This window comes from Carcharhinus amblyrhynchos, chromosome 5, assembly GCF_965287045.1.
Source record: "Carcharhinus amblyrhynchos chromosome 5, sCarAmb.v2.hapA, whole genome shotgun sequence".
Lineage (NCBI taxonomy): Eukaryota > Metazoa > Chordata > Chondrichthyes > Carcharhiniformes > Carcharhinidae > Carcharhinus > Carcharhinus amblyrhynchos.
In genome coordinates this window covers 116,365,477-116,388,945 of record NC_137328.1, presented here as the reverse complement: position 1 = coordinate 116,388,945, position 23,469 = coordinate 116,365,477, and the positions used below count along the sequence as shown (strand labels likewise).

The window sequence follows — 23,469 nt, the reverse complement described above, 5'->3', positions numbered from 1 at the left end:
AGCTTTCTTGAGTACCCCTGAGAGTAGCTGTTGGAACATATTTCATTTCACACTAATAATGCTCGTAATCTTACCCTTTATTCTTTGGGGCGGCATTGTGGCATAGTGGTTAGCACTGCTGCCAGGGACCCAGGTTCGATTTCCTGCTTGGGTCACTCGTGAGGAGTCTGCACATTCTGCATGTCTGCGTGGGTTTATCCGCTGCTCCAGTTTCTTCCCACAGTCCAAAGATGTGCTGGTTAGATGCATGGAGGGAGAATTTAGCATGGTCAATGTAACCGAATGGGTGCCGGAGTGTGGCAATTAGGGAATTTTCACAGTGCCTTCATTGCAGTGTGAATGTAAGTCTAATTATGACTAATAAACAAACCTTAATATTACCCTTTACAGTCCTGTCGTTCAGACCAATCTGAAATTTATTTTTGATGCCTTGTTGAAAATTTTAAATCTCTAAGTACCTTCCCAAGAAGTCATTTTGATGCTGAAGAGCCTTAGCTTATCAAGAATTCCTTCAAGTGGAAACATGTGCAGTGAGGCCGATTTAGCCAGAGAAAGGCTACATCTTCAGAAAACGTGGCAAGAAATGGTGCTCTGAAGGGCCAAAATGAGGACATAAAGAAAACAAAATTTTGTAATATAAATTCTACGATCGCATATTGACAAATAAATGATAGATCTACCCCCAGAAAGACGACAGAATACATATGAGGTGTGAAGTGATAAAGAGCTCTGGACAGAAATGGCTAACATCGCCTCATTGCTGACCGATGGACAATTACAGGTTGCCCCAATCCCACATTCCGAATTCTGTCCTTAAACTACACTGCCGCTCCCTCTCACTTTCCTCCTTTTAGATATTTGCTAAAACCTGTCTCTTTGACCAAGTTTTTGGATATTTCACCCAAAATCTCCTTACGTGGCTCGGTGTCTGTGAAATGCTTTGGAGCATTTCATTATGTTAAAGGCACCAAGTTACACAGTAGAGGAAGGTTACAAAGGATCTGAATGAGGACGAGAATTTTAAAAATCAAGGGAGCCTATGATGGTCAATGAGCAAAGGGGTGATGGATTAGTGGGTATTAGAACAAAAAAAATTACATCGTAGGAAAGGCCCTTCAGCCCTCCAAGCCTGCACCGATCGTGCTGCCCAACTGCACTAAAACCCCCTACTCCTTCAGGGACCATCCCTCTATTTCAATCCGATTGACATATTAGTGTGGGTTAGGTTATGGGCAACTGAGTCTGAAATGAGCTCAAGTTTCCAGACAATGGAAGCTAGGAGGCCACCAGGAGAGCACTGGAATAGTCAAGTCTGGAAGTAACAAAAACAGAGTTTCAGCAGCAAAACAGCTGAGGTAGAGGCAGGTGATATTTTGGAGGTGGAATTAGGTGATTCCTGACAGGCAGACTACGTAGGCAGTGTGGCAGGTACACAGTCTCTGTACAGAAACTCGTAAGTTCGGATTTCCCGACATGCTGTACAGCAAGTGGCCTACTGCTGTTTTGGAAAGGGTGAGATGGTGATGTCTGATCTCTGATGTGGGGCTGGCTGGAGTGGGAGAGCACAGGGAGTGGTGGAGGAGGGGAAAGAGGAGGATACTGACCTCCTTCTGAAGTTGTCCTCCCTTTCCTTCATCTGCTACTTTTCTGGGGCCTGGGAAACGCAGCCAGCCATGGTTTGATCTGAAAAGCAGAGTAAATCAGAGGGTACCAGCCTCAATAAAATGTTTCATTGACCTGACTCCTGGGAGTGAGCTGGTTGTTTCCCTCTGTCAAAAACAAAATTAAAGGGTTTGGTGTTAGTTTCTTTTCCAACTTTTAACTGCTCACCTGACTCCAATCCACTGATTTTGTCAATTATGATTCAGCCTCATTTTTACTTGAGTAATGGAGAGGCAACATATAAGTGAGAAAAAAAGGAAGGGACCAAGGAAAGACTCTTCAAGGTAACAAAGCAGAGACAGGGAGAGAAGTAATTAAAACAGGCCCTTCAGCCCAATGGCTCCAGCTGACCATGATGCCCTCCCAGCTCATGCCAATTGCCCATGTTTGGCCCATATCCGTCTACAGAGTCTACTAAAGATGATTATCTGGCTACAATTAGATAGACAGAAATGGTGCCAGGTGAAGGCCATCTTGCTCAGTACCATATGGAGAAGGGTGGTATGGGCAAATATCTCAGAGCTTGCATAGCTGTGGAGAAGAATAAAGAGAGGTGGCAAGCAACAGTCCGGCCATTTCAGTGACATAGTAAGAAGTCTCACAATAGCAGGTTAAAGTTTAACAGGTTTATTTGGTAGCACGAGTTTTCAGACAGCTGCTCCTTCATCACGTGAGTGAGGTGTTCCCCTGATGAAGAAGCAGCGCCCCAAAAGCTCGTGATTCCAAATAAACCTCTTGGACTTTAACCTGGCCTTGAGATTTCTTACTGCGCCCACGCTAGTCCAATGCTGGTATCTCCACGTCTTTCAGTAATATACCAGGGATGGAAACCCAATTGGCAAGATTCAAACATGGTGTTGTGGCTCAAATAGTCAGTGATCCTCAATATATTTGAAATATGTTTCTACTTTACTAAGACAAATTATGACATTAATGCAAGTTTAACAGATGATAATCTATAATTTTATTACGAGATAGTACCTCAGTCAGTTTATTCTGTTATTTGTGAGAATCACATGCATCAATCCCAGTTACTTCATTAAACAAATCCTCTGGTGGCACAATTAAACATCTGGATTTTTCTGTGCATTGTTTACCTTGATATAAGTATCAAGCCTGAAGTAATAAGAAAAACAAAATCTTATTTGACAGTAAGACCCAAGTAGCACTGAAATATTCTAATTTTTAAAATGAATCTCTATGCTCACGTGGCAATATATTCAGCAATATATAATGTTGCAAGGTGCCACATTGAGCACTCAAGATAATGCTAAACATACTAAAATATTTTCTATTCTATCACAAGGCTGTCATCCATATCTTTACTGCCTTTAGATTCAACTATTTCAATGCATTCCTAACCAACCTCCCAACTTGCCCTTCTGTAAATGTGAGTTAATCAAAAATTTTGCTGCCCTACCCTAACTTGCACCCTTTCCCATTCACCCATGCTTGCGGACCTATATTAACTCTCATTAGACAATACCTGCATTTTAACATTTGTATCTCCTATGTTCTCAACCATCCCCATCTCTGAAAGCTCCTACAGCCCACAATCCTCAGATCTCTCTGCTCATCCAATTTTGATCTTTTACATATTCCCAATTTTCACTGCTTCCCACCTGGAGGTTGGCCCTTCAGATGTCCAAATTCTAAGCTTTCCAGTTCCTTTTGCAAATTTCAGGGCTGTCTACCTCTTTCTCCCTTTAAGTCACTCTTTAAAACTTACCTCTTTGACCCAGCCTTAGGTCACCTGCTGTAATATTTCATTAAGTGTTTTTTTCTTAATTTTCCACTTGAATATTATTCGGAAATAGGTAGGTAAGATTATTGAGGGGTGGGGAGGTCACTGGGGATAGGCAGGAATGTGGAGATAAAGCTACAATCAGATCAGCCATGATCGTATTGAATGGTGAAGCAGGCTCAATGCCAATCAGCCTACTTCTGCTCGTATGTTGCCTTTTGCAGTATGGCTGACCAGGAAACTCTCAGCTCTTATCATCTTCTCACTATAAGGCATACTGGGAGGGTAACAAAACTCTGCAATGCTACAGGAAAGAGTGAGCAATCCTATTTAAAAATAAATCATTTACTGAGACGGCAATGATTTAAGGACTGCAACTAAATAGAACAAGTAATGTGCTTGCTTTAAAGGTGAGGATGGCTTGTTGGCCTGTATAGGGATTGAACACCAAACCTGGAGTTATTGGCATCATGCTTTAACCATCTAAACAGCCACTTGTTTCCTATGAAGCATCTGGGGATGTTTTACTGTTAGTGGCGCTAAGTCCCAGTTTTTATTAGAAATTTAAAAAATCATATTCTAAAATATGAATGGGCAGAAAACAAAGAGTTCATTCAAACTCAGCATTCCCAAAGCAAAAAATGTTATATGAACACCTCAATCAGATTATTGCTTTGTAATCCTCTCCATCTGTTCTGTACCTGCTGAATTTAGCATCAAAACTGTAATATACTAACTCCCCCATGGTTCACATAATCTATGGGTACATTTGCTGCAAAAATTGTCAGGTTTTTCTTTTTGAACTGCTGGATTCCAGATTATCAAGGACTTAAAAACAAGTGAATAAGTGAGCAGCCTTTGCACGTTAACCTTGGAAAACACTGGCTCCCTCCTGCTAAAACAGCAATGATGATTTTTGCTAAGATAAAGGTTATTATCGTCTGGGAACTAAATTACACTAGACATACAATTTCAAAACAAAGCACTCTCAAGTCAGCTGCAAATGAACTGCAGAAACTCTGTTTATTCTGACCCAATCCCAGCAGGTTTCCTATTCTGCCAGAAAGACAATTTTTTCTTACCGCAGCAACTACCCTGTCGTTCTTCAATGCAACTGCCAATATCCCCCAAATTAAACCCGGCCTTACTCGCGACTGAGTTGAAACTGCCCGAGTTCAGTTCTCAGAGGATCATCACAGCAAGTGAAGACATAAATCCAGCACAGATTGATGGGATTAAAGTCACTGTCCTAGAGGTGAAAGTAGTTTCGAAGCCATTTCAAATACCTGAAAATATTCACCTTGCTTTACAGCATTTTACAAAATCGCCGTGACTTCTACAGTGGTGAAAATGTACCATGCCCGCCCCCAGTTCTCCACAGGAGACAGAGGCAATAAACGGACACCTAAATCATAAAAAACAACTTTGGAAGAGCACTTAAATGAGGCTTGCAAAACTCCAGTATTGTCCAAAACATATGGGATTTGGCCTCCAAGTTCATACCCGCCTAACTATTCGTGATCCAGCAATATTTTCCAAAGAACTGTTGAGACGCCACTGAATAATACAGCTACTATTGTGTCATTGTCAGCCCTTTGAAAGAACTATTCATTGGTCCCACTCCCTTGTCTTTTCCCCAGAGGCCTGCATTTGTGTTTCATCTGGGCTAGCTCCAAGGCATAAGAAATAAAATTAATGGGAGCAAGGTGCTGCAGGAGGAAATCACAACTCTGCAACTGGATATTTTTAGGACATCTATAAACTACACTAGAGACCAGTATGCGAGTCAGAATTTGAAGCCTCCAAAAACCATTTCAAAATCGGGGTCAACGTATACAGAGTATAAAAATGTGAACCTCCACGATGTTAAGATGCTGGAACTCCTTCTCAAGCAGCACTGTGGGTGTACCTACATGATATGGATTGCAGCAGTCCAAGGTGGCAGCTCACCACCACATTCTCAATTAAGGATGGACAATAAATGTTAGTCTAGCCAGTGATGCCCACATCCTGTGAATAAACGTTTACAAAAACGGCGTGGATCGTCACAGTTTGGAATATGGCAAAAAACACATTCATTTTAATGTGGCATGGTTTGTGAATAAATTGTACAAAAATACCTCAAATCACTAAGCATTTAAAGATGTCAAATTCACTGTCTTCAATATCCAACACGAAGAGTGCAGAGTGCAACAAATTTATTTCAAGTCACTTTTGCTATTACATCATTGTAAGAATCCCATTCTGGATCAGATTTGGTGTTTTCACTTTCAGGATCATCCCTCCACAACTAATCATCTTCCTCGCCACCCACTGAATCAGATATTCTGCATTTTTTGAACAATCTGATGACATTTGGTGCATTAATAACATCCCACAATTTGATAATTAAACCACACAAAATGTAGCACACATATTACTACTCTTTCCCCACCATCTATTTCATTCAGGGTGAACATGATCCTCGAATGGCTTCGAGGCATACATCCAAAATTTGAACTACAATCTTTAGACCCAGCACCCCCCCCCCCCAAAGTATTGCTGCAATGTGAGTGTTTTCTTTTGCAGGTGCCCCTTGATCCGATTGAATAGACAGGATCCCACACTAGTAAACTGCACTATTTATGCAGCTATTCCACACATTATCAATCCCAAACTTTACTTCTTCATCCATCCAACCATTGTCATGGATTTTCACAGAAACTCTGCACAGAACTTGATTTTTGACATTTGAAAGTTACCATAGGCCTCAATTTCATTCTGTCCGCCACGCAGGCTACTTCCACTGTGAATCGTGTCTTCCTACACCTGTGGTTTACACTAGAAATATTTTCAAACCTTTCTATTCCACTTTCAGCAGCAGGCAAAATCAAAATTCATGGGTGTTTCATCCATGTGCCAATTTGGTATAATAGGCACTTGTGATTTTGTTGTTGTTTGATGATGCATCACTGGAACCTGGTAATTTTGACTGAGGTATTCTTGATAATCCCTCAGCAATCTTGATCTTCTGACACAGCAGTAGACGTTTTTGATCTATAAAATGGCAATACCCACCAGCTGGCTCCTCTGAAAGCTTTGCAAGACTCAAGGGTTCACTTGGCCCAATTAAGGTTGCTGTATTTCTGTTGAACCACCCAATCTGACAATTTTCAAGGACACATTCCGATACACGCTTCTCACGGTCATGTCAGTGGCTGGTCCCTGTTCAAATGGCACATTTGGTTTCAGGCATCTTCCTCCTCCTTCCATTCTTGTACCGGTTTTTCCATGAACAGTGAATTTCCTAGCCGCAGCACAGTTATTTGATGAGTTTGCGAATGTTTCGACTTTAAGCTTGAAGCCAGCTTCAAATTTCATTTGTTTTGTTGGAAGACTCATTTCTCTTTGTCATTCAGCATACTGGATCTGCTCTGTCCGAATGTGTCTTAAACTCCCACACATCTCTGCAACATAGGGATTGAGCAGGCAATACAGACCACGTAAGGTATCGAAAACAAGCACTGGTGGGGTGAAAAATTGAAGCTGACTACTTGTGCAAGTGTGGCATGTTGTGGCTGAAAACAGGGGTCAGGTTATACACCAAGTATGTGCCAAAAGCATGATTTTTAGAGCTGGAAAAAGCATTGTTTTATATGCCAAGTTGATTTATACATTGCCATCTTCTTTGAAGCAAAACCCAGCTGACTACCATTTGCCTTATAAAAGTTAAAGTTTACTTATTACATTAACACTGCAATAAAGTTATTGTGAAAATCCTCTACTCGCCACATTCCAGCATCTTTTCGGGTACACTGAAGGAGAATTTAGCATGGCCATGCACCTAACCGGTACATCTTTTGGGCTGTGGGGAAGAAATCGGAGCACCCAGAGGAAAGCCACATAGACATGGGGAGAATGTGCAGACTTTGCACAGACAGTGACACAAGCCGGGAATAGAACCCAGGTCTACGGTGCTGTGAGGCAGCAGGGCTAACCACAGTGCCACTCATAAAAACTCATCCTCACAGACACCAAGGCTCCTTGCCCTGCTCTGAAGCTGCAGTTATGGTTGCAGCATGTGGCAGATTTCAGCAAGGCCATTCTTCTTGAAGTGGGGATGTATTCTCGTTCCGTGAACACCCTGACGAGACGTGGCCACCTGTCGAAAGTCCTTCTCCTCTCCCCACCACCCTCCTCCTCTCCCCACCACCCTCCTCCTCCCACATCTAGCTTTCCTTGATCTGCCTGTCATAAGAACAGAAGAAATAGGAGCAGGAGTAGGCCATCTAGCCCTTCGAGCCTGCCCCGCCATTCAATAAGATCATGGCTGATCTGTCGTGGCTCAGTTCCACATTCCCGCCCTCTCCCCATAACCCTTAATCCCCTCGCTTATCAAAAACCCATCAACCCACGTCTTAAAAATATTTAGCGAGGCAGCCTCCACCACTTCAACGGGTAGAGAATTCTAGAGATTCACCACCCTTTGAGTGAAGAAGTTCCTCCTCAACTCCGTTCTAAACCGCCCCCCCTTTATCCTGAGGCTGTGCCCCCTAGTCCTACTGTCCTTTCTGAGCGGGAAGAGTCTCTCCACCTCTATCCTATCCATCCCATTCATCATCTTATACGTCTCAATGAGATCTCCCCTCATTCTTCTAAACTCTAACGAGTACAAGCCTAGTTTATTCAGCCTCTTCTCATAGCTCAACCCCCTCAACTCCGGTATCAGCCTAGTAAACCTCCTCTGCACACCCTCCAGGGCCAAAATATCCTTGCGTAAGTATGGCGACCAAAACTGCACACAGTACTCCAGCTGCGGCCTCACCAGTGCCCTATACAGCCGCAGCAAGACCTCCCTACTTTTATATTCAATCCCCCTCACTATGAAGGCCAGCATCCCATTCGCCTTCCTGACCACCTGCTGCACCTGCAGGCTGGGTTTTTGTGACTCATGCACAAGGACCCCGAGGTCCCTGTGCACCGTCGCCTGCTGCAGTTTTTCGCCCTGTAAGTAATAGTCCTTCCTACCATTATTCCTACCAAAGTGGACCACCTCGCACTTGCCAATATTAAATTCCATTTGCCATTTCCTGGCCCATTCGCCCAGCCTATCTAGATCCTTCTGCAGACTCTCCACACCCTCCGTGCAATTTGCCGTTCCACCAATCTTGGTGTCATCAGCAAATTTCGACACCATACACTCGGTTCCCTCCTCCAGATCATCTATATAAATGGTAAATAGCTGAGACCCCAGCACCGGCCCCTGGGGCACTCCACTAGTCACCAACCGCCAATCCGAATAGCACCCATCAACCCCGACTCTCTGCCTCCTATTTGACAACCAATCCTCTATCCACGCTAACACCCTACCCCCAATTCCATGCCCCCTTACCTTCTGCAATAACCTCTTGTGAGGCACCTTGTCAAACGCCTTCTGAAAATCAAGAAAGAACTCATCTATCTGCTCATTGTCCTATTCTTCTTGTATTAGAAGAGGAAGGTCACTATCACTGCAGCCATATCTGGGAGAAAGAGTCATGCAGAAATTCTTACACAAAACAAAACAATCCTATGCCACTCCCTGTCGGCTTCTGCCATTTTACAGGACTAGAGAAAGCATCAAAAACTGGTAGAACCATATCAGCAGTTAGAATATTGACCCAAATGGCACTTGATGTACCAAAAGGTTGATCCTTTTTTCAGCCACAATATGCTGCATTAGTAGCCTGCTTCAATTTTTCATCCCACTAATGCTTTAAACTGCCCATCATGCTCAGCCATGTGAGGGTAATGAGAGGCGTTGGCTGTACCTTTGAGCTCCAAAAACTGCTGATTTCAAATCTACATTGCACACTGATTGATATTATGATCTTCCTGCTTTCCATCTACTTAAACATCCTCAGCATAATGGTAATTGGAGCAACTGGCAGATTTAGATGCCATTTTGGGTCCTGAACAGAACCCATAACTGGGGCTACTGAAACCACTTCTGATCGCTCACATTCATAAATTACTATAATGCCACACTGTCAACAACTGTAACCATATCTAGAAAGACACTGCAAAAACAGATAATCTGGAAGCACAGAACAGTTATGCGATCACTGAGGAAAAAACACAATTCATATTTTGGATTTGCACTCGTTTTGAAATTGAAGAATAAAGCAACCATACTAATGGAACGTAGAAAAGTGTATAGGTGGTCGGGGGGGGGGGGGGGGGGGCGGGGAGGAATTCTTCCCTTTTTTCTGATTCTAGATCTACGGCCTGCTTCTCCATATTGATTCTGATTTATAACTTGCATTTCTATAACAAATGCACTTCAGGCTAAAGAAATCCAGCATTCTGTTACAACTCTCACCAATTTTTGCAGATGAACCACACCTTTGCTGGATGTATCAGAGCTTGGTATGGCTCCTGCTCCGACAGGACCGCAAGAAACTACAAAGAGTGCAAACCAGCCTCACATCCATCAACTCTGTCTACATTTCCCACCACCTCGGAAAAGCAATGAGCATAATCAAGGACCCCACGTATCCCAAACATACTCCCTTCCGCAACAAAAACAGGCTCTGACAAAGGGTCATCTAGACCCTTGAAATGTTGGTTCTATTTTTTCTCCACAGGTGCTGTCAGACCTGAGATTTTTCAGTATTTTCTGCTTTTATACTCTCTTCCACATTCTTCCGTCATGAAAAAGATACAATAATCTGAGAACAAGCACCAACCAACTCAAGAACAGCTTCTTTCTTTTGAATGGATCTTTCATCTATTAGGCTGATCATTGTCTACACCCGCTCTGTAACTGCAACACTAAATCCTGCACCTCTCCTTCCCTTCTCCTACATGAATGGTACGTTTTATCTGTATAGTATGCAAGAAATACTTTTCACTGTATCCCAATACATGTGATAATAAAATCAAATCAATAAATCATTCCTAATTTGCTTTACTTTGAGAAAGGGTCATCTGAACTCAAAACGTCAACTCTTTTCTCTCCTTACAGATGCTGCCAGACCTGCTGAGATTTTCCAGCGTTTTCTCTTTTGGTATCACATTCCAGCATCCGCAGTAAACTTGCATTTATCACTCCCAATCCTTCAGCAAGTTTTACAATTACTCCAGAAAACACTGCAAGCCCCAGGAAGATAGTTTGCAATTGCTCTTGAAAACACTGCAAGCCGTAGGAAGATAGTTTGCAATTCCTTCTGAAAGCATTGCAAATGGAATACCTGTAGGAGTGTGTATTTTTAAAATACACACTATACACACTCCTTGTACGCGCACAGATGCTATTTGGAACCAACACTCTCCCCTCCCCCGCCTCCAGTCCCAACATTGCCCACCGCAACCTAACCTGCTGCCAATACACAATGGCCCACCTTTCAGCGTCGCCAACCGCGGCTGCCGATTGGCCAGCTGACGCCAGGCGCGTGCCCCTCCTTCCACCACGCCCCCACCAGCAAAGTTAGGTAGACCAAGCAAAGCGCTCGCGCAGACCCCGCCTACCTGTTGGAGCCGCGGTTCCTCGGATTTCCACGACGGCTCCAGAAAAACAACAACAACCGGAGGAGGAAGGGACAACAAAAAACTAAAAGGGGAGCGGGGAAGGGATGAGATTATAATTGGTCGGTAAAATAAGAAGTCAGCCAGCAAAGGTCTTCATTCGGAGCCATCCGAGGGGCGGTAGGTGAAAGGAGGAACGAAAATAAATCGGATTTTTTTTAAAAAAGGGCCGCCGCGGTACTTTCACTTTAAACCCCCTCCTGCGTCTCATTAACTTTCCCCCCCACTTCAAGGCGCCTGCGTGAAAGCGGTGGCACGACGTCAGTTGGCGTGACGGAATCACGCTGAAAGCGACGTCGAGACCGTGACGCGATTGCGCAGGACGTTTGTTGGCGGCGGCGATGTCAAAGCCAATCGGACCCTTCACCTTCACTGCATGCGCAGTGGAGTATCACGTGATCGCAGGGAGCTGGCAACTGACTGGGAGGCTGTGGGTTTAAATCCCATTCACCGGATGGAGAGGCAGCCACGCTCTGAAAGTTAGTGGCTTGTGCTACCAAATAAACCTGTTTGACTTTGATCTGGTGTTGTGAGACTTCTTACTGTGGAATTTGAACGCAGTAAGAAGTCTCACAACACCAGGGTTAAAAGTTCAGTAGGTTTATTCGGTAGCACGAGCCACTAGCGTTCAGAGCACTACCCCTTCATCAGGCAAGCGGGAGTTCTGTTCACAAACAGGGCATATAAAGACAAACTCAATTTACAAAATAATGATTGGAATCTGAGTCTTCACAGGTAATCACGTCTCAAAGGTACAGACAATGAGTTGGCGGAACATTAAGCACAGGTTAAAGAGATGTGTATTGTCTCCAGTCAGGACAGCTAGTGAGATTTTTGCAAGTCCAGGCAAGCCATGGGGGTTACAGATAATGTAATATGAACCCAAGATCCCGGTTGAGGCCATCCTCATGTGTGCAGAACTTGGCTATCAGTCTCTGCTCAGCGACTCTGTGTTGTCAAGGCTGCCTTGGAGAACGATTACCCGAAGATCAGAGGCTGAATGCCTGTGACTGTTAAGTGTTCCCCAACAGGAAGAGAATAGTCTTGCCTGTGATTGTCGAGCAGTGTTCGTTTATCCGCTGTCGTAGTGTCTGCATGGTTTCCCCAGTGTACCATGCCTCAGGACATGTTGGCTGAGTTGCAAGAGTATTTAAATTTGTGTTGTAAGATTTCTTACTATGTTTACCCCAGTCCAATGCCAGCATCTCCACATTCAAATTCCACCCCAGGATTTTTTTTAAATAGTAAAAGGCTGCAGGTGCTGAAAATCCGAAAAACATAATACTACATAAACTCAGAGATTAGAAAGGGCATCTGGGTATCCTCAGGCACAAAATGGGCTGAATGGTGTGTTCCTTGCTGTAATGGTTGTAACTTTTTTATGGTTCTATGGGCTAGAGAGAGAGAAACACAGTTGAGTTTTGTGTCGATATGACCCTTCACCAGTTATAGGTAGCACAATGGTTAGCACTGCAGCCTCATAGTGCTCTGGATCCAGGTTCAATTCCGGCCTCTGAAGTTTGCACATTCTTCCCGTGTCTGTGTGGGTTTCCTCCTGATGCTCCAGTTTCCTTCCACACTTCAAAGATGTGTGCATTAGATGGATTGGCCATGCTAAATTGCCCCCTAGTGGCAGGGGGAACGAGCAGTGTTAATACATGGGGTTATTGGGATAGGTGGGATTGTTGTCCTTGCAGGCCGATTTGCCTCATTCTGTACTATAGGGATTCTGTGAATTATTTATCCCGCATCTTCTATTTTTATTCCAGCGGCTTTCTTGTCTCATTAATCCAGGCTGACGCCATTAGTACCATACTGATGGGCTGTGCCCTGAGGTCTTTCAGACAAGATGTTAAGACAAATTGTCTGCCCACCCCATTTAAGCTTTTAGTGGGTGTTGGGGGGGCAGGGGAGTGGTATGTCAAAGATCCCTCTCCGCAGATTTGAAGCTGTGATCTCGCCTGTATCAAGACGATATTTATCACTCAATCAAAACTGCTGATATTAAAGAAATCACACCACTCCTGTTGGTGGGTTTGTGGTTTGTGCAGATGGACTGTTGTGTTTTGTGCAAAGGTACTTGGTACAGATTGGGCACATAAAAGGTCCTTCTATAAATGCAAATCATTTTGATGATATTGGAATCAGGTTCTCCATGTAATCAGAAACTGTCCAAGGCCTCTCCAAAAGCACATCCAAACCTACGGTCTCTTATCTGGAAAGACAAGGGTAGTGTGGAAACACCATTATCTCCAAGTTAAAAATATTTATTTGCATCATTTCTATATTCAACCTAGTTCTCACTACTTTATCATCCTGAAATTGGTCATAGGCACTTTTTTTGCTTCATCTTACTCTTTATCTCATTCTTCATCCAGGGTACTCGAGCTTTCTTCGTCCTAACTTTCCCCCTAATGGGAGTATTCCTCAATTTTACCCAAACCATCTCTTTCAAGACTGCCCACTGTTCCATTATAGCTTTGGCGCCAGGGCCAGATCTCTCATAAACACCCCATCTCCCGTTGAAATTGATCCTCCTTCAATTTCTTTTCCACTTTGGACTTCTCCTTGTTCTTTTCCATTGCTGACCTAAACGTATGATCATGTTCGCCAAATATTCCCCTCCTGATACTTTTTCCAAGTGACCTCGCTCACCAGGGCCATATGCAGCAATGCCTCCTTTCTCATTTGACTAGACAGAGTTTGCTGTTCAAAATTCTCTTGATCTATTTCAGAAACAATTCCTTCTCTCTACCCTTTAAAATTGCACACGTCATCCCGCTATTTAAGAACGGTGAGAGAGAGAAACCAAGAAATTATAGACCAGTTAGCTCCATCTGTTGTCAGGATACTTTCTCAGAAGACTAAGGAAATTTGGCATATTAGCTACGATTCTCATCAACTTTTACAGATGCGCCATAGAAAGCATTCTTTCTGGTTGTACCACAGCTTGGTATGGCTCCTGCTCTGCCCAAGACTGCAAGCAACTTCAAAAGGTCATGAATTGTAGCCCAATCCATCATGAAAACCAGCCTCCCATCCATTGACTTTGTCTACGCTTCCCACTGCCTCAGCAAAGCAGCCAGCATAATTAAGGACCCCACACACCCCGGACATTCTTTCTTCCACCTTCTTTCGTCAGGAAAAAGATACAAAAATCTGAGGTCATGTACCAACCGATTCAAGAACAGTTTCTTCCTAGTGCTGTCAGACTTTTGAATGGACTTATCTTGCATTAAGTTAATCTTTCTCTACATCCTAGTTATGACTTTCTGCACACTCTCATTTCCTTCTCTATGAAACAATACTTGTCACTGTGTCCCAATACACGACAATAATAAATCAAATGTCACAATCTGGAAAGATCAAATAAGCTGTGGTTCTTTTCTCTTAAAGAAGGTTGTGGATTAACCTCATAGAGGTCTTTAAAATTATGAAGGGTGAATGATGATGTGAGAAAATGTTTCCAATTGTAATGAGCCCAAAACTAAGGAAATTAAATAGTGATATAGTCACTAATAAGTCTAATGGGGATTCGAGGAGAAACTTATTTAGACATTGAGTAGTAAGAATGTGAAATTTACTGCCATGGAAGAATACTTGACATGAGAGAGTATAGATAGATTAAAGAGTATGCAGAAGAAACTACTGGAAGGATATGGGATTGGGACAGCCCACTGCTGCTCCACAACGCCAGGGACCCATGTTTGATTCCCAGCTTGGGTCGCTATCTGTGTGGAGTTTGAACATTCTCCCCATGTCTGCGTCAGTTCCTCCAGGTGCTCCAGTTTCCTCCCAGTCGGAAAGGCATGCTGGTTAGGTGCATTGGTTACGCTAAATTTTGTCTCAGTGTGCCCAAACAGGCTCCGGAGTGTGGCGACTAGAGGATTTTCACAGTAACTTCATTGCAGTGTTAATGTAAGACTACTTGTGACACTAATAAATAAACTTGAAAAAAATGATGCTTGGAGAAGGTTGATTTAGAGCACAATCATCGCCGAAGCCATTCGAAAAAATGGCATGTTGTTTCCTGTACATGCTAAACACTTCCATGCATTTGTGGTGTCAAGAATTTGACCTAATATGTCTTGATTTGTTTTATTTAGTTTCATAACTTCCCTTCGGAAATTGATATTTTAACCAGGTGGCGGGCGCTATATAAATGCACAGACACGTTGCAGCATCCCTATTTCCATAATGGAAGCGGCACATTCGATCAATTGAAAGAACATGGGATAGAATAATTGTGTTGGGAGGGTGGCTGTATTCAAGAACTGAAACCAGAAGAGCGGTCGGCTGCACATAAAGTGGAGAGAAAGAGAGAGTGAAACTTCCTCTTGTTTGGGAAAGTGCGGCGCGGAATGGCGATCGGTCGCATCTGCCCGTCCGCCCGGCGCCAAGAGAGCGAGGGAAGCGGCCGTTGGAGGAGCCGTCAATCAAATTCAAACTGGGCCGCGCGAGGAGCCCGCTGCAAACCCTCACGGAGTGCGAGGAGCTGTCAATCAAATTCAAACCCGGCGGCGCGAGGAGTGAGGACCCGACCGTGCTACCCAGCACCGTCCCCCACCCCCCAGTCCGTTAAAAGAATCCAGAAGCCGGTGGAGCGGAGCCGGGCAACAGGTGAGGAGGAGTTTTGTCAGCTGACACGCTGGTGGCTAGGGGAGGGGAGGGGAGGGGGGGAACAGAGGAGAGAGAGAGACTCTGTCTCCACATTGGTCACATTTCCCATCATCCTCTCTGCACATTTCCCATAACCCCTGGGTTCACAACATCTGGACCTGCCCGCCGCCCCCCCCCCCCCCCCCCGGCCGAAGCCCTGATCCTCACCTCAAACCCTGGGGTCGGAGCCCTGACCCCCACCTTGAATCCCGGAGCCCTGACCGCCCCCCCCGCCCCCCGCCCCCCCGTTGAACCCCGGGGCTGGAGTCCTGACCCCCACCTCGAACCCCAGAGCCCAGCACCCCATCTCAAACATTGGGGCCGGAGCCTAGCCCCGCCCCACCCCACCCCCCCACCTCAAACCCTGGGGCCGGAGCCCTGACCCCCATCTCAAACCCCGGGGCCATGACCCTACCTTGAACCCTGGAGCCAGAGACCTGCCCCCCCATCTCGAACTCTGGGGCCAGAGCCCTGCCCCCCACCATGAATCCCAGGGCCGAAGCCCTGACCTCCACCATGACCCCGGGGCCAGACCCCTGACCCCCCCCGCCCCCCAAATCTCGAACCCCGGAGCCCTGACCCCCACCTTGTACCCTGGCCAGAGCTCTGACCCCCCCCGAACCCTGGGGTCTGAGCCATGACCCCCACCTTAAACACTGGGGCCGGAGCCTGACCAACACCGTGACCACCCACATCTGGAGCTCTGACAACTCCCCTTGACCCCCAGAGGCCCTGACCCCTAACCACACCCTGAGACCAGAGCCCTAACCCCGGGAGTCAGACCTGACCTCCACGCCCATCACCACTGCAACGTCTGGGGCCGGAACCTTGAATTCCCCCGTCGATCCCAGGACTGAAGCTCTGACCCACCCCCTACTATGCCCCCAGGGCCAGAGCCATGACCGCTTCAACCCCCTCTCCCAGAGCTGGAATCCTGAGCCCCGCCTAGCTCCTACCCAATTCCCCTTGTAGGTGGTGGATAGGCTTTGGGGAGTTATTCACCTCATAATTCCCAGCCGCTGACCAGCTCTTGTTGGCACAGTACTTATCTGGCTGGTCCAGTTCAGAATCTGGTTAATGGTAACCACCCAGGATGTTATTAGTGGAATGGTAATGCCATTGAATGTCATAGAGAGATATTTGAATTTTCTCTTGTTTGGGATGGTCATTGCCTGGCACTTGTGTGGCGCAAATATTACTTGCCATTTGTCAGCTCAAGCCTGAAATATGTCCAAGTCTTGTGCAAATGGACACTGATCAATTTGGTTTCTGAGGAACTGCAAATGGTGCTGGACATGGCACAATCTAAATTTAAGTTTTAAGTTTATTTATTAGTGTCACAAGTAGGCTTACATTAACATTGCAACGAAGTTACTGTCAAAATGCCCTAGTCACCACAGTCCAGCGCCTCTTTGGATACACTGAGGGAGAATTTAGCACATCCAACACATCTTTCAGACTGAGAGGAAACCAGAGCATCCGGAGGAAACCCACGCAGACACGGGGAGAGCGTGCAGACTGCACAGACAGTGACCCAAGCCGGTCCTCCCCATCAGCTAATGTCAGATCTTATGATGGAAGGAAGGTCATTGGTGAAGCAGCTGAAGATGGTTGGGCCTAGGACACTATCCTGAGGAACTCCTGCAATGATGTCCTCGTACTGAGATGATTGACTCCAATAACCACAACTACCTTCCCTTTGAGCTAAGTATGACTCCAACCGGAAGAGGAAGATTTCTTCTTGATCCCCATTGACTTTAATGTTGCCAAGACTCCTTAATGCCACTCTTGGTCAAATACTGTCGTGATATCAAGGGCAATCTCTCTCACATTCCCTTTTGGGGTCAGTTCCTTTGCCCATGTTTGGACCAAGACTATAATAAGGTCAGGCGCCAAGTGGCCCTGGCAGAATCCAATCTGAGCATCACTAGGCAGCTTACTGCTGAGTAAGTGCTGCTTGATGGCACTGTTGATGACACTTTCCACCATTTGCTGATGATCAAGATTAGGCTGATCGGCCAGTAAGTGGTTGGATTGGATTTGTCCTTTTTATGGATGTGATAAACCTCGGCAATATTCCACACTTTCAGGTCGACACCTGGGCTGTAGTTGTACTGGAACATATTTGGCTGGGGGCTCAGTTAGTTCGGGAGCACAAGTCTTTAGTTCTATTGCCAGAATATTTTCAGGCCCCGTAGTCTGTGCATAGTTTCAGCTGTTTCTTGTGCAATCAGTTGAAATGGCTGAGAACTGGCATCTGTAAATCTGGGAAAGCGGATTGTCTGCTTGGCACTTTTGTCTGAAGGTAGTTATAAATGTTTCAGCTTTTCCATCGTTGGCTGATGTTTTAACTGCCCACTACATTATGGAGGGTTGGGGCTGGGATGAAAGGAGGTGGACTAGCCATCTGTCCTATTTTATGTGGCCCCCAATTGGAAATAAGCTGGCTGGAGCTCTGTAAAATCATTCCCTTTGTAACCAAAAATCAGATAATTGTTTAATATCCAAGTGCTATTTATGGGATTCTTTTTGCATGAGTTTTTTTGTTCATCCGTGGGACATGGGCATTACTGGCTGACCTGCATTTGTTGCCAGTTGATCTACCAGAATAATCATTGCTTTGCAAAGTAATAAACTTGCTGAAGTGCTTTTGTCTGAAGCACAGCTGGGAATGCACCTTTCTTTATAGCTGTTCTATTTCTATCTTGCTTCTCAGTACTACTGAAAAGTTGTGGAGTTTGCTGGTTAGCAAAAATGACTGACTCTTTGAACAACTTTTAATAAATTGCAACAAGTGAGATGGATGCAAGGACTTTTTGACTATTTATTTGTGTTTGTAGACTTCAGATGGCAACTGGTGATTTGAAGGGATCCCTTCGAAAATTAGAACAAAGCCTTCGGTCATTGAATTATCCCCAAGATATTGATTATAGTTGGTAAGTAACCACCATACAACAGTGTGATTATTTAAATGATGTAAGAAGTCTCACAACGCCAGGTTAAAGTTCAACAGGTTTATTTGATAGCAAACACCACCAGCTTTTGGAGCACTGCTCCTTCGTCAGGTGAGTGAGAGCTCCAAAAGCTAGTGGCGTTTGCTAACAAATAAACCTGTTGGACTTTAACCTAATATTGTGAGACTTCTTTCTGTGTTTACCCCAATCCAATGCCGGCATCTCAATATCATTATTTAAATGAGCCAGAAGATTAAAAAGTTTTCACGACCGCGAATTGTCACAAAACATAATGCAAGCAATTGAGCAGTTTTGAAATTTAGTCGCTTGAAATTTGGCAAATTTGCATGTAACAAGATCCCACAAACAGCAAAGAGACAATGACCAGATACTTTATTTGAGGATATGTTTTGGCCAGGACACTGAGAAGAAAACTAACCTTCAACTCGAGTCTTTGGGATTTTTTTTATGTCTACCTGAGAGAGCAGATGGGGCCTTGGTTTAATGTGGTATTCAACAGATGGCATCTCTGATATCCCCTCAGTATTGTACTGATGTGTCAACCTAGATTATGTGAAGACCTCTCGAGTGGGGGCTTCTTGGCCTTTTGGCTTAGATCAAACTTTGGATCAAGCCCAGGATGGGGTGAAATGCCTTATCTTGTCAGCTTGGATCTTGTATGTCTTTCTTGTGGGAACCATGAATTGGATTCAGTTGGAGCTTGAATTTGGTTTTGAAGCAATTAAAGAATAATTTGGTTTGCCCAGTCCACTTTAAGAATTGGCTTTGTAACTTTAAAAATGGAATGGGGACTTAAACTCTTGACTTGCTGTGGCCTAGATTCAAATTAAAGTTCTCGTGTTTTGCTATAATTATAGTCCTTTAGAACATAGAACATTACTATGCAGTACAGGCCCTTCGGCCCTCGATGTTGCGTCGACCAGTGGAACCAATCTAATCACCCTCTAACCTAACTATTCCAATGTTATCCATATGCCTATCCACTGACGATTTGAACCCCCTTAAAGTTGGCGAGTCCACAACTGCTGCAGGCAGGGCATTCCACGACCTTACTACCCTCTGAGTAAAGAACCTACCTCTGACATCCGTCCTATAATTACCACCCCTTAATTTAAAGCTATGTCCCCTTGTGTTAGCCATCACCATCCGAGGTAAAAGGCTCTCACTGTCCACCCTATCCAATCCTTTCATCATCTTGTATGCCTCAATCAGGTCACCTCGTAACCTTCTTCTCTCCAATGAAAAAAACCTCAAGTCCCTCAGCCTTTCCTCATAAGACCTTCCCACCATACCAGGCAACATCCTGGTAACCTCCTCTGCACCCTTTCCAATGCCTCCACATCTTTCTTATAATGCGGCGACCAGAACTGTCGGCCGTACCAGAGTTTTGTACAGCTGTAACATGACCTCTCGGCTCCGAAATTCAATCCCTTTACCAATAAACGCTAACACACCGTACGCCTTCTTAACAACCTTATCAACGTGGGTGCCAACTTTCAGGGAGCTATGCACATGTACCCCGAGATCTCTCTGCTCGTCAACACTATTAAGAGTCCTTCCATTAGCCTATATTCTATACTACTGTTATTCTTACCAAAGTGAATCACCTCACACTTTTCCGCATTAAACTCCATCTGCCACCTCTCGGCCCAGCTCTGCAACTTATCTATGTCCATCTGCAAACTGTAACATCCATCCATTATTATCAAACTGATGAGAGTAACCCTTATGGTAAGCTGGTTGTGGAGTGGCTATTTTACAATCTGGATCAGTTCAATCTAACCAAATTAGTTTGAGAATTTGAAATTAGTTCAAAGAGAAATTTGGATCAAAAAGCTGATATCAGTGGCAGTGACCATGATGTTGTCGGATGGTTGCAAAAACCTATTCGTTCTCCTATGTGTTTTTGGGATTGAAGACTGCTGTCTTTGCCCAGTGTGGTTGATGTGTGACCAACATGTGTGATAATAACTCTTGACCCAGCAAAGTACTGAGTTGTATTAAGTCACTACAAAGAATTCAGGAAAACTGTGGAGAACCAGTAAATTCTGGTCTTGCCAGTGTCAATGTTGGCCTTTTGGCTAAGATTAAGTATAGTGTCGACATGCTGTGCTTGGTTGAAATCATTAGGTTACATTTTAGCTTCATTTGAAGCAATTTTTAAAAGCAGCATCTTGGCCTTTTGGCTAAGATGCAAATGAGATCAAGCTTTGGAGGAGGAGCTATGCCTACTCCAATCAGATTGGATCATGTAGACCAAACCCAAGACAGGAGGTGAGAGTCCTGTCTTGTCAGCTTGGATCGGGAATGTCTCAACTTGTTGAGACTCTGAATTGGACTTGATTTAATTGAATTGGAATAAAAACAAAAAAAAGAATGCTGGCTTTGCCAGTGTCAATATAGCTAGGGACTGGAGTTACATAGTTATTTAACATTTAGACTTTGTGGGGAAGAAATCATCCATAAGTTGTAGTTTAAACTGCCTTCCAATATACAGATTCACCAAACCTCCTTTGATTGCCAGGCTGTTGAACAGAAAGAGATCAAGTTTACTAGCCTTTGTAGTGGGTTACAGGAAACCTTCCACCAATAATGTTAAAAGGAACAAGTTTGTCCTCTGGTATTTATCCAGACATTTGGATGTATTTTAACATGTGAAGCCAGAGATTTGAACTTGAGATCAAACACTGTCAAAGTCCATAAAGCAATAATTGTTCATATTTCTCAGGCTCTCTTGGGACATTTTAGAATTCATTTTATGAAAGGAACAAGGCAATGGCCAACTTGATTTCCTGTCTGTCTCCTTGAGATGTGAATTTTATCCTCAGTGTATTTATCACATTTTTCAAACTCCTCCAGTTGTTGTAACTTGATTACATTGCAAGTTACCCTTTCAGTGATCTCCAGGCATTGCCAGTCATTAGGCCACACCTATATGGTATGATAAACAGACGGTTCTTAGCCCGGAAAATGCTTGATGCTGACTCCAGCTGCTCAAGTAGATTACCTTTACCAATAAACACTCCTCAACGATGATAAAATCATAAATATGGAAAAGGGACAAAATATCAATTGTGATTCTGCTGGTTAAAGTTCCACACAAGCAAAATTCTTTCTGAGAACTGTTCAACTTCTGATTGTTCAAAATGATGTATAGTCACTCATTTGGTGTGTTTAGCTCAGAAACCATTATTTACAAACTCAGAAGTTGAAAGGAGGCAGAGGGCGGGATTTTCTGGTTCTGCCTGAGCTGGGACCAGAAGTTCCTGTCTGAAGTCAACTCATCTTTTTCTGGTCCATCAAATTTTCCGTCCTACCAGTGATGATACTTATGGCAGGCAGGCTTGGGAAAAAAACACCCATACTTTTTATTAGTTTCTTATGGCATGTGAGTATCATGGTCAACACCTCATTTGTTGTCCACTCCTAATTGCCTTTGATAAGATGGTGATGAGTCACCTTGAACTGTACAGTCTATCCGGTGCAGGTTCACCCATTGTACTCTCAGGATAGGGTGTGGGTTGGGAGAGAACTTGCTGGTGGTGATATTTCCATGTCTTCCGTGTCTTTCTAATTGTTGAGGTCACTAATTTGAAGGTGATGCCGAAAGATTCCTGGCTAATTGCTGCAGTTTATCTTATATGCGGTATATACTGAAGGCACTGTCTGGTGATGGTAGAGAGAGTGAATGTCTAAGGTGGCAGAAATGGTGCCAATCAAGCAATATACTCTGTCTCACCCTCCCAACTTGTGCCTTATTGATGGTGGACAAACTTTGGGAAGACAAGAGGTGAGTTATTTAACATAGAGTAACCAGACTGCAGGCATTAAAGATTTTGACAGCTACTGCAAATCGAAGAAAGTAGTATAATGTAGCTGAACCTAGAGCTCCAAGAGGAAGAGATGGTGAAGAGGAAAAGATTTACAAGAATGATTTTGGTGCTGAAGAACTTCAGTTACATGTCCATCTTTAAAAAAAGAAATTCATGAGATGTGAGTGCTGCTGGTTAGGCGAACATTTTAATGTAGTGAGCTATCTTCAAGAAGCGCTGCAATCTGTGGATATGCACAGGGCCCGATTTTATCATCAAGTTGTGCCCATTTTTGGGCATGAAAACGGGATAAAGTTGGGCGTGAGGCAAATAGTGTGACTTGTGCCCACATCCATGCCGGTTCCCTGTTTACCAAGGTCTGAACATGGCCATCATCAGGACCGCGCCTGAAATGAGCGTGACAGCCATTTAAATTGCTTGCATTTAAATTGACAATGGGCTGCACACCCAACCTTACTGGCACTCCCCACTTTACCACCACATTCGTTCACCCAGAATCAGCGCGAAACAGGCATGATCTACCAAAGTCCAATTCAGGCATGAGATCAGTGTGGGGGGAGGGGTGGGCAATATCTGTGGGGGCCAGGGGGAGGCATTATCTGGCACAGAAGCAATATAGCAGGGGAGCCACATTCTATTTTTTTCTGCGCATGTGCAGTTGGAGAGCCAATTGGAGCTGCAGCATTTTGGACGTGTTAAGCGCTGCCCACAGGCTTCTGCAGCTCGCTTTGGAATTGCTGATTTTTTTTTCAGGCAAAGTGCGTATATGGGGCCGTCTGAGAACAGGTCTAAAAGTCGGATCTGAAAAGCTCCCAGTTTCAAGTCTGCCCAGAATCAAAATGGTGAAATAGGGCCCCCAGTGTGAGGGAGGAAGTTCGAGGATTTTGATTTAGATACAATGACGGAACAGCAATATAGTTTCAAATCAGGATGTTGTGTGATTTGGAGAGGAACTTGCAGGTGGTGATGTTCCCATGCATCTACCACCCCTGTCCTAGGTGGTAGAGGGCGCAGATTAGGAGGGTCCTTTCAAAGGAGCCTTGGTGAGTTG

At 44.4% G+C, this 23,469-nt stretch overlaps 2 protein-coding genes across 7 annotated transcripts in view; one reads left to right on the top strand and one right to left on the bottom strand.

Annotated features, from left to right (window-relative positions):
• fbxo8 (F-box protein 8) overlaps positions 1-11,170 on the bottom strand; it is a 74,932-nt gene extending 63,762 nt beyond the window's left edge. The window contains exons 1-2 of one of the 5 annotated variants that reach the window (XM_080189460.1): positions 2,644-2,778; positions 1,605-1,769 (exon numbers count right to left, since the gene is read on the bottom strand). The gene's annotated coding sequence lies outside the window, so the exon portion shown is untranslated. Of the gene's footprint in view, positions 1-1,604; positions 1,770-2,643; positions 2,779-10,338; positions 10,575-10,617; positions 10,689-10,894 lie in introns of those variants that run through there. The other 4 variants (XM_080189458.1, XM_080189463.1, XM_080189462.1 and 1 more) reach the window with 4 other exon arrangements.
• Positions 10,956-23,469, top strand: part of cep44 (centrosomal protein 44) — a 58,668-nt gene continuing 46,154 nt past the window's right edge. Inside the window, exons 1-2 of one of the 2 annotated variants that reach the window (XM_080189455.1) lie at positions 10,956-11,071; positions 18,451-18,546. In XM_080189455.1, the coding sequence (XP_080045581.1) occupies positions 18,458-18,546 (89 nt within the window). In that variant the 5' untranslated portion in view covers positions 10,956-11,071; positions 18,451-18,457. Of the gene's footprint in view, positions 11,072-15,475; positions 15,572-18,450; positions 18,547-23,469 lie in introns of those variants that run through there. The other variant, XM_080189456.1, reaches the window with a different exon arrangement.